Source organism: Glandiceps talaboti, chromosome 12 (genome assembly GCF_964340395.1).
Source record: "Glandiceps talaboti chromosome 12, keGlaTala1.1, whole genome shotgun sequence".
In the NCBI taxonomy this organism is placed as follows: Eukaryota; Metazoa; Hemichordata; class Enteropneusta; family Spengelidae; genus Glandiceps; species Glandiceps talaboti.
Window position 1 is genome coordinate 16,278,626 of NC_135560.1, and position 12,119 is coordinate 16,290,744.

The 12,119-nt window shown below is 37.8% G+C and overlaps 1 protein-coding gene across 1 annotated transcript; it reads right to left on the reverse strand.

The window, feature by feature from the left end:
• Nucleotides 1-2,636: 2,636 nt before the first annotated feature.
• Nucleotides 2,637-10,529, reverse strand: LOC144443002 (alkaline phosphatase, tissue-nonspecific isozyme-like). The gene is made up of 10 exons (XM_078132375.1): nt 10,451-10,529; nt 8,458-8,720; nt 7,250-7,424; nt 6,553-6,707; nt 6,094-6,298; nt 5,844-5,984; nt 4,424-4,615; nt 3,515-3,649; nt 2,954-3,145; nt 2,637-2,704 (listed from the first exon to the last, which is right to left on the reverse strand). Exons 1-10 carry the CDS (start codon nt 10,527-10,529, stop codon nt 2,637-2,639), a joined length of 1,605 nt encoding a protein of 534 aa, XP_077988501.1.
• Nucleotides 10,530-12,119: the final 1,590 nt, after the last annotated feature.

Genomic DNA, 12,119 nt, shown 5'->3' on the forward strand with positions numbered 1-12,119 from the left:
AACTTTTTTTTTTCACTTTTATTGTTTGTGGCCCAGTGTTGTTCCGTGGGAGTCAGTAGACGTGCATAATTATGAATTAGATGATAAATGCATATCTAATGACTCCTAAGTGCTTATTATTGACCTACATATAAAGAGTCATTAATATTCATTGTTCAGCTTACACATATCTATATCTGTTAACTCCCATGAGGCAATGCTTGACCACAGCTAGGACAATGATTATGAAATTAGTATCAATTTAGGGTTTCTAAGCAATGACGCGAAAGTTATGCGATGTTAAAACATGAAATTACTTTCCAGAGCCCAGAGTTTATGAAAATGTCTATTTCCTGGATTGTCGTTCCCCTTTAACCGTGCACGTGATTAAAACGTTCTTTTAAACTCTAAGTGTTAATCAAATTCTCAGTTTTGTAAAATCCTCGACCTTTGACCTATATAGTCATGGAAAACATTCGTTTATATCCTTAATGGTCCTAGGACTATGAGCCGCGAGCCCTTTTACAAATCCAACACAGATTTTCTTCCTTCTATTTTTTAAAAGGGAAGACATTAGGACTGCTTTCTCCTGGTGTAGACTAGAATACACAACCAACATAGAACTAAACACATATTTTAGAAAATCATCTTAATTTCTCCTCAGCAAGCATTGTTACTCTCAATGACACATAATCTGACATTCACGTATCGCTCCGCCCTCACCGGCCTACTCTGTAGAGGTTGCGCGATGTGTGAGGGCGCCTCGTCACGACATACCTTACAGACCACTAGTATGTATATACCAAAGTGATATGCCAGTAACGTGATGTGCCCGTAGTTGCAGATAATCTGAAAATGTGGATTTTTGTTAGTGAATCGGATGCCCAAGACCATATAATCAAGAACAGTTACATAATATTGTATTTATTCAATCTGCATAAATTATAGTCTCGGTTACCCAGACTCTCGCCGCTGTGGCTCTGCCTACGAGACCTCCTCAAGCAAGAGTTGTTTGGGCTCTCGTCTGGGTGGTCTCGTAGAAGAGCTCTCAGCGGTGAGAGTCTGGGTAACCGAGTCTATATAAATTACTGATCAGTTCACCGCAAAGATAATGATGGAGCGAAATAAACTTCTTTAATAAAAGTGAGACATTGAGAAAGCAAAAATGTCTCCGTGTGACTTCAGTCTAAATGAAACAATCGCCAAACCAGCCTAGTAAGTAGTCTTGCTGCTAGAGGTTCGGGCTTTCTTTCGATACTACAAGCGAACGAAGATCGCAGTGAGGACTTGCCTGAATACCTGGATGTTCCATCCTCGATAGCGATGTTCGGTCGTGTGTCGTATTCTATCGGAAGAACATCCGAGGTCTAGCAGATAGACTACCTAGTAAGCAGAAATACTAGACTGTAAGATACGTCATGTCGCTCCGCCCTCACCAGCCGTGAGAGAGGTTGACCGATGTTGGAGTCATTTGCAGTATGAAATGGGAAGAAATTCTCTGTATTGAGCATCGCATGTATCAAAGATAATATCATATGGACGAGAAATGGGTATTTATTTGGATTTTTAGTTAATAAAACAACACTAACAACGTAGAAGTCCGTGTTTGTAATTCAATAATTGCAGAAAAGTGGGTAAACAGTTTTTATTATTGTACACAAGGAGTGATTTGTAAACAAATTAGTCATGAATAAACACAAGTGTTCACTTACTCACGTCCAGCTGGTGTATGTGGTTGTCGCTTCCTCCTAAAATATATTTGTATTGAAACATCGCCATGCATAAACACTTTACAGTAAAAATGATTACTTGTATTTACCCGGTTTGTTTACAAGCCACTTCCTGTACGTCACGATACCATAACACACCGTATTGGACTTAATGACTGACTTGATCTATATCGTTGTTTCGTGTATTAAACTGTGTTTACAAGTAGAAAAAAACCCCACAAAAATAAATTCAATTCCCATTAAAATTTTACCACTTCAAAGCAAGACATCTTTTGATTCCATAAACAACGTACCTGTAGCATGTTACATATTCAATGAAACCACTGTGGCTGCTATACTAGTACTGTTGTGACGTCATTCTCATTACCAGCGATTCAGAGTGAAAATGAACAATTATAGCGAATGGAAGAATTCTAACCGTTGCTACAGTTATGAGTCCACACGCACAACCGATATGAACCTTCGGTGTAAACGCCTTTCCAGTGATAATAAACCATCCCGTTTCAGACAACGATGTTCGTAAAAGCAGACCCTATGGGCGGTATGTATAGTTTCAACAGGAGTATGTAGAGCTAGGGTGGGGGTGGGGGGGGGGAGATCTCATCTAATGTAACACTGATCTGGTATAAGCTCAAATTTCCAGGGTTACGTCAATATTTTTATTTATAAAAATATATAAGAATTTCATTCCCAACATAATAATTTACAAATTTCAAATACATTTACCAGATAAATATGTACACCAATAGCTAAGGGGAAAGGGGGAATATAAATTGTTGTCTTGCAACTAATTTAATGAAAATTTATCATAGCTACCTCTCTGTCTACATATGTATACAACAAATAAAAAATATTGGTGTTAATGACATAAAAAATGTGGATGTTTTCTTCATCAGCTTGCGGTTGACACCACAGACAGCTTCATGTTCATATGAACAGTAAGAGAACACATACCAATAGCTGTGTCAGGATCACACAGGAACCAGTTCTTGTACCTGGGAAGTGAAATATATTGAAAATGTAATATGAACGTGTGTTGTTTTGAGGGTAGATATATGTTCTGTTTGCCTTTAAAAAGTATTACTATGTATAACAGGACTAGCCTAAGTTGAAGGAGTCGTTGCATTACGCTACTCTTGCGATATGCTTAATACATGAATACCCTCGAAATTGTAAATTCGTCATATTTTAAACTTTTTGTCATTCTTGTGTTAATATCCAATTAACCATACAATGTTGCTTACTTCCGGAAGTCGGTCTGTTTTCATATTCACCGAGTTTTGATGCATATTTAATAACGTGGGCGATGTAATGTTGCTCGTGAACACTCTGGAACAAGTGAGAGTATGGTCCATCAGCATAAATGGCGACATCGTCACCAGCGTGTGTCTCGTAGGCCATTGGTACAAGTGACTCTTGCAGATAGTCGGCTGCCGCTGTAAGATACGAAACATTCAAAACTCGTTAAGATTTTAAAGGGGGACACCACTCCATGAAATAAAGACACTTTCATAAATTTTGGGTATTGTAGAGATTTTACATAACTTACAAATTACGCGCCATTTCAGAGAAACATCAGAATGAACTTTAGGCCTCATTTAGAGATTTTCACTCTGGGCCACATTGCCTCATGGGAGTCATCATAAATGCATGATTAATTTTCATTGCTCCTAAGTGCTTATTACATACAGTGAAAACGACAGTTTCATGAATAATATACCCTGATACCATCGCAAACGACAGCAGCTCCTTTTTTTAAACAATTTTGATTACCATATTTTCATAACGGTAGTTGAGTTACTCACCTGTATCAACCCCTGTAATGTTTGGTCGCATACCCGTCTCTTCATAACTTCTCACCACTTTAATTCCACTTGGTCCATTGGCATAGGATACTGTTGTGTAGGGTAACCCGTCTTCTGTATTTGAAGACGATGTTCCTGGAAATATAACAGAGATATGTGGAATCAAGCGTTAGCTGTAGATTGCTATGTTGCTGACTAGCGTTTATAAACGTCTCGCCCTGCATGGACCAAGACCCATCTGCCAGATTTTCTAATATTACCGTCGGTCTTCTATTCTAACATGGTGACTTGGAGTCTATTATACGCCACGGGATTGGCTGTACTCTAGCAGCCATTGCCCAAATACAGTACATCATTGCCATTGACTAACAACACATTACCACATCACAAGTATTCTATAACTAATATGATCAATCAATCAATCAATCAATCAATCAATCAATCAATCAATCAATCAATCAATCAATCAATCAATCAATCAATCAATCAATCAATCAATCAATCAATCAATCAATCAATCAATCAATCAATCAATCAATCAACCAACCAACCAACCAATCAATCAATCATTCAAATAATCAATCAATCAGTCAGTCAGTCAGTCAGTCAGTCAATCAATCAATCAGTTAGTCAGTCAGTCAGTCAGTCAGTCAGTCAATCAATCAATCAATCAATCAATCAATCAATCAATCAATCAATCAATCAATCAATCAATCAACCAAGCAACCAATCAACCAACCAACCAACCAATCAACCAACCAACCAACCAACCAATCAACCAATTAATCAATCCAACCAACCAACCAACCAACCAACCAACCAATCAAACAATCAAACAAACAAACAAACCAACCAACCAACCAACCCACCAACCAACAGCTCTACAGATATTGCCTAGACACGCCTTACCCAATATTGGATTGCCTCTATCAGGATAACCACTAATCGTGTTCACGTGACTATGGTCAGCAGTGACGATGACCAATGTATCCTCTGTATCTACCAACTCTAAGGCTCTCGCCACTGCCTCATCAAAGGCAATTGCATCGGTGAGGGCGCCATAAGCACGTGTTTCGTGATGAGCATGGTCGATCCTCCCACCTGTAATATAGGATGTTATTGGTTACATTATCGTATTGAAAAGGAAATAAATCAAATATGACATCAACGGCGTAGTGGCAAACCTGACTACTGGAACTAATTAGGGTTATATTTTTTACCAGTCTTTAATTTGTTAAAAATGACCGTATGGATCATGAATGGGCAGCCAAGTCTACTTGTAAAGTTGTTTTGCTTATTGAAAATCTAAAATGAATACCCCATTTTTCATCCTTATAGCCATTTAACAATGAAGTAATGAGTTAAGTTTACATTTTCTATGTAGTATCATTGTTGCTATAGATTTCAATCTGTAAACATTGTGTAATAGCACTATTTGATGTATACTATGGTTGATGTGGGTCACGCTCTAGTATTGTCACATTTTAATTTTTGAAAGCCCATTTCTTTGCAAAACCACGGTCATCAGTCATCAGAGAAAAATATATTTGAGATTCTATTTCCGCTTATAAGATTCCAGTGTTTCCGTAATGCTGTTTTGATTTGGTTGCCCAAAAAGTGGGGTTACAGTGGGTAATAAATGTGGTTTTGTTTGTAGATGCTGTCTTTGTGTTGTGTTGGGCAAGTAATAAATCCACCTTGTCCCAACTTGGTATACCACTTCAATCTATGGTTATTTTGTCATCTACAGGGTTACCAATCTCTTCATCTTCACAGGGATGGAGGGGGGGGGGTGGTATTAAGAATTACATGTCTTATTCTATACTGTATCCTTTAGTCAAAGTTGGTAACCATGAGACCTGACTCACATTAGCTATAGTAAGGTAAACTGAATATATACTTTCAAATCGCTAATGTAACGGGTCGTACGGCCATTTTAAAATTGTTTTACGGAACTGTAGTCCACAACTAAACGTGACAGTGCCCGGCCTTTGATCAGAACGCAGTTAGTACTAAAATTCCCAAACAGAGTCCTACACTTCACTAAAATGATTTTTCACGTGCATCCAAAAGTAGCAGTTAATATTAAAATTGAAGAGTAAATTCACGCATAATCTTGTCGATTCTATACAGATATTGTATATTCACTTCAAGACAAAAATCAACATAAATAGTATATAGTAGTTATATGAAAGCATGCACATTTTTAGAAAAGGTGTCCCAAAAAAATCTTAAGACATCGAAATTATTTGAGACATGTGTCACGTAACGATGTAACAAAATGAAAGGAGTGAGCCTGGAGTGATTCACGTCTGTTCGCTTATCTTACCTTCAACAAACAGAAAGAATCCCTCGACGTTTTTACTTAAAATGCGTATAGCTTTTTCCGTCATCTCTGATAGGCTTGGTTCACCGGCAACATCCGCGGCTCGATTCGCCTCATATTGCATATGACTGTACTCAAAAAGACCTGAAATTAACAATAGTCATCACCAATGACGTCATTGACTGGCGCTGTAACATTCATCATTGATATGTTTCTGTACAATTTGAAAAATAATCTATATTGGCTTCCTTACCTAACAAATAGTCAGTGTTTTCGGGATCAACTGCGTCAAAATCATCTTTCTTCCAGACGTACTGGCCAGGTAATCCGCTTGGTATGTTATTTTTCCATTCTTCGGTAAGATCTCGTCCATCATAGCGTAGTCCATACTTAGTTGCATGCTCCGGATCACTAGTTGTATTTGGAAGGAATGACATTCTTCCTCCGCCTAATAGCACCTGAAAATTCAATCAATTTTAATAGTCATATTGAGTGAAAAAGTTTTATATGGGGTTGTTTGTTGAGTGGCAATACTTCTCAGTCTGCGATATTATTACCCTAACACTAAACATGACGATTTGCAAGTGCAGTGTTTCAGATGTTCCGATCTTCTTTGAAAATTACTTGCAATGTATTTCAACCACGACATTTTAATGTATTAGTGTTATAATATTTCTTTAAAATTGCGGCATCTTTTTCTTCTCCATTTTACCTGCCAGTCTGCAGTGCTCTCAATGAGTTGAGATGCAATATCCTTGCAGTTGCCTTGAGTTGACGATTCCCAGTTTCTGTGTGCACTGACAGCATAGCCTGCTGCCGGGGACGCATGTGTTATTCTTGCTGTTGTCACAAAACCTGCCGATTTGCCTGTCAAAAAAAGTCTCATTAGTTTTAGTGTTGCCGCACTTGGAGTTTAGTGACAATCAAATATATCAGCAAATCAGTCCAACCATGTTTCCTGCCTACAAATACATATCGCCCATCGGACGTACGAAGGCGCGGGGCTGGGGTAACACTTCGATGAGAAGGGTTGCATTTCTGTGAACAATTTGTTAATTTGTGATAGTGTTATGAGAAGGGTTTGTAATTCTGTGGCTGAACCATTCTTTGTGTTGTTGATTATATGACTGGATTAATTCACTGAGTTGTAACAGATCAGTGAGATGAGTTGTAAGTATGTGGTTGGACCCTTCACTGGGTTCCGTGAGAACTATTTTACTGTTGCGTGACCACCATTGCTTAGTTGTAACTCAGACCACTATATATAGAGGTCCGAGGTTGTAACATTGGGTTTGACGGAGCGCGGTAATTGAACCTTTCGCGTGATTTCATCAACACGTACATTGTGTGACTCGTTCAAAAAAGACTTCTCTAAAGTAGTGACAAAAAACGTATGAAAGTAATCTTACCTGCTTGTACTGCTAATTTGAATACTGAGTCAACTTCAGCACCGGCTTGTGAACTGCAATTACCAGCTTGCACTGAGCTATCCACTCCCAGTACAATACTGTTAGTTTTAATACCACATAGAATTGCCGTCGCTGTTCCCGCAGAATCGGGCACTTGATAATCTACGGTGTATGTCTAATATTCAAAGGGCGAAAACACTGCCGTATTAAAAGGTTCATAAGTCCCAGTTCATTATGAAAGTGATATGATATTTAATTCTCGATATGACGTCATATAACTTACATGACGTCATATTTCACTTTAAAGGTTATTCAAATCTTATTCAAATCTGAAAAACTATTCAAAGTTGTTAACTTAATCTTGAGTGTTCTTGAGTGTTCTGTGTTCTTGATAGATGGCTATGACTAAAAGAGAACATCACAAACAATATAACACCACTACCAAGACAAAATTACTACTACAGTTTTGTATACTGAAATATCAAACAGTGAGATGTAAGCTTATATAAAGAAACTCTGAGAGGATGTAAGTATGTATGTGAAAAAATACAATTAAACTGGCGAAACCAGAAAACAAAAATCGTATTGACACCGCTACATTTTACCGTTTCGTTTGACACAAATATCTCTGTTGGTAAGATTTCTGTTGAGCCAGACGATAAAATGTAGCAATGTTGGTAAGATTTCTGTTGAGCCAGATGATAAAATGTAGCAATGTTGGTAAGATTTCTGTTGAGCCAGACGATAAAATGTGAATGTTGGTAAGATTTCTGTTGAGCCAGATGATAAAATGTAGCAATGTTGGTAAGATTTCTGTTGAGCCAGATGATAAAATGTAGCACTATTAGCGAGACATTTATTGAGCCAGATGATACAATGTAGCACTCTTGGTAGGATATTTTGTTGAGACAGGCGACAAACCGTAGCACTGTTGGTAAGATTTGTGTCCAGCTAGCCAACCTACGACATTTTGTTTCAGGGTTCGTGATTTTCATTGTAATTTTGTCAAATTAAATGATGCCTGCAATCTGAAATTATTGGTGCATAAAACCCTCAACTGCTAGGCACTTTTAAAGAGAAGTTCGTCTGTATCAAACATTTCGTTACCATGGTTACAAGAAAGGTAGATGTGTGTATAGGAGTATACGCAATTAGATGAATGTCGTTGGTTGTTAGAGAGTGTCATGAAATGAAATCAACCTGCTTACCTTTATCAATGCAGTCCTTGGTAATTTCTCGAATGCTAAATAACCCTCTTCTCCGTTCTTCCCTTCCTGCTGTCCTTTATAAATTCTTGCTGACGTCACTGTAGCAACACCCATTCCATCACCGAGGAAAACTATGACGTTCTTCGCAGTATTTGTATTCAACTTTTCCAGTTCAAGCATTCGTTGCAATTCTTCTGACGCCATTTGATTCCAGTCTGCAGGAGCTGTTGATAATAAGACACGTGTCAACAAGAAAAGTTTAACTGCATATTAAAATGTCATTATTCCGGACAAATACTCAGCCATGCTCAAATAAGGAAGAAAGAGAGTTTGCACACAGCTGAGAGTGTGTTTGGTGTGATAATCTCCAAGAAGATAAGAGATAACAATTGTGGCAGTAGCTAACCCCCTGGTAATTATAAGGTTAGGGGTGTTTTAATTTAGATACGAGGAGAATGGACAAGATGTTTTTATTTAGTCAATAAAGAGATTATTACATACAACTGTACAGAGAGAAAGCTAGCCAGGGAAAGAAGGAAGAAAAAAAGTTTATAAAACCGCAAAAAGCAATCAGTCAATTGATCAATATCACACAAAAATAAGTTTATTTCACCACAAAACATTAATCATTCAATCAATAGAGCAATCATTCAATCAAAAAATCAATCAATCAATCGATCGAGCGACCGAGCGACCGAGCGACCGACCGAGCGACCGATCGATCGATCGATCGATCGATCGATCGATCGATCGATCGATCGATCAATCAATCAATCAATCAATCAATCAATCAATCAATCAATCGATCGATCGATCGATCAATCAATCAATCAATCAATCAATCAATCAATCAATCAATCAATCAATCAATCAATCAATCAAGCAATCAATCAATCAATCAATCAATCAATCAATCAATCAATCAATCAATCAATCAATCAATCAATCAATCAATCAATCAATCAATCAATCAATCAATCAATCAATCAATCGAGCGAGCGATCGATCGATCGATCGATCGATCACTCAATCAATTAATTAATTACATGCTCGCTGCTCCTTTAAACCATGTTTAAACCATTGATTCTGGGATTAACGCTAGCGTCATTTTCCATGCCGTCTGGCCTGTTTTTGAAATATTTCAAAAGGGAAGGGTCATGTTTTGGAGAAAGGAAATTTGGTCACTTTTTAGCTCGACGGAATCGGGGGAGGGTCAAATTTACGCAACGCCCGGGTATCCCCCTGGTATCCCCCTGCCTTCCCTGTGTAATTACTGAAGGCCACCAAAATTATGCAAAGTTAATCACAGAGTGACAATTTTTTTTACTTGTCTGTGGTTACATGAAAAGACACTATATAGACAATGACTCCAATTAAGCTCAACAATACATTCTAGTATCGATTGTTTTTTGCTTTACAACCAGTGGAGTGCGGATGTACTGCTACGACATTCATCTGGAATTTATGGCGGCTTTTGATCAAGGCTTGAATAATTCGGCCGGGTAGCCAATAACTTGCAACTTTTATGATCGTCGACACTTTGTTCAACGTAGATGTAACGACATTGGCTTTTAAACTACAAATTACTGCATGGGAGATCGAGCCGTGACTGATGCGTTTAAACTTCCACGTTTACGGAATATCAAACGAGGGAATCCTTCTGTTGTACATATTGAACGAAAGCTAATAACCGTATTACGTAATTTAGTATTGCATATTGGCACTAATGTTGACTCGGAAAGTAACTTATACAAAATCAACACTTCAATATAAGTAGAATTTGGAATTAAAAAGCTTTGATTGGTGAAGCGAAATAACCTATCCGTCACCCATCCATCCATATATACATATATACACATGACACTTTAAAGTAAGTGCAAGGCCTGGTTTACACACTGTAACATTATTGATTGCTATACGGTCCTGACTTATTAGACTCGGCAGTGACAATGAAAACGTGTGCTCTCCTGACTGTGACGTGTCGTATACCTACTTTCCATCGTTGAGATGGCATTGATGCATGAAATCACCAGACCAATAAACAACCATCTCTTTTCCAAAGAGTGATCCATTTTGCAAAACTATGCAACAAGTTCCAATGCGACGATACCTTCCTCGTTTTCGGCACTATCACTCGTGGTGTTGTGATGCTCGCAATGGGTTGCATAAATCTAGGGGGTGCCACTCCCGATTTCCGTACAAACCATACTAATCTAAATTAGCAATATGTGTATTAATGCATTAGCATTGTGACATTGTGGATAGATAACCGTCGTTAAAATCAGGATAGATTTTTGAAATTTCTTTCGGAGTATGCAACATTTGCAAAATGGAAGGATATGAGGGCACCCTGTATGATTGACGCTTATATAATACTAGTATTAGGAGGCGGTTACGTAAGACAACAGCCACGCCTTTTGTTAGTCAATGTCAAGTTTTACTCCATTGTTTCAAATGTGCTCTCAATTTCATTTGAGCGGACACTTTTTCAGTTAATGGGACGCTTTTACATGAAACCATTGAAAGGAGCTCTGTCCGCTAACACTTTTTCTGCAAGTTAATCATTTCTATAGCACTGTCGCCAAGCTTGTCAACTGTTACAATGCAACCACCATGCGCTGCCCTGCCTAATACTGTGTTTATACACCTGTCGTTCTGTAAAGTGTGTGCTAATATAGGCATGCACAGACAAGTAAGAAGGCCATGTGATGAAAGAGGTATTGCAAACATGTAAATCAGGGTAAAATCATGAATATTCAAATTTTGTGAAAGGTTTTCACTTACTATCTATCTATCTATCTATCTATCTATCTATCTATCTATCTATCTATCTATCTATCTATCTATCTATCTATCTATCTATCTATCTACCTACCTACCTACCTACCTACCTACCTACCTACCTACCTACCTACCTACCTACCCACCCACCTATCTATCTATCTATATATCTATCTACCTATCTATCTACATACCTACCTCTCTCTATCTCTCTATCTCTCTATCTCTCTATCTATCTATCTATCTATCTATCTATCTATCTATCTATGTCTGTCTATCTATCTATCTATCTACCTATCTATCTCTCTCTATCTAACTATCTATCTATCTATCAATCTATCTATCTATCTATCTACCTATCTATCTATCTATCTATCTAATAAATTTATATAACGCCAAATATCCAATGTTCATTGGCGCTCAGAGTTAGAAAGAAGATGAAATGATCTCAAATCTGTGAGTTTTTAAGCGTCTTTTGAAACTAGAGTATCACACTAAGATCAACATCTATACCACCTACTTGGACATAGCAAAGCTTGGGCATTGTTTGAAATTGTCAAAATAGAGTTAATGTCTGTATCAAAGCGAAGAGTGACGCGTGACGTCAGCACCACTTCAAGTTTCGTGAATGTGGCCACGTTATAGATCACCACTAGAGGGCGTTGGCATTAGGAAGTGTCATACCTGAAGCCCTAGAACTAACTTCAATAATTCTTTTCTTCAGCACTTTTCTTTACACTACTTTAAAGTTACTTGGTCTGATAATGACGATCACTTACGCACGCACAAACTGGTCGTAGCTGTTATAAAATTGTTTTATTCAAACATAGATTTATAAAGTATATGCATACAATTCATGTAATGGTGGCTGTAAAAATAGT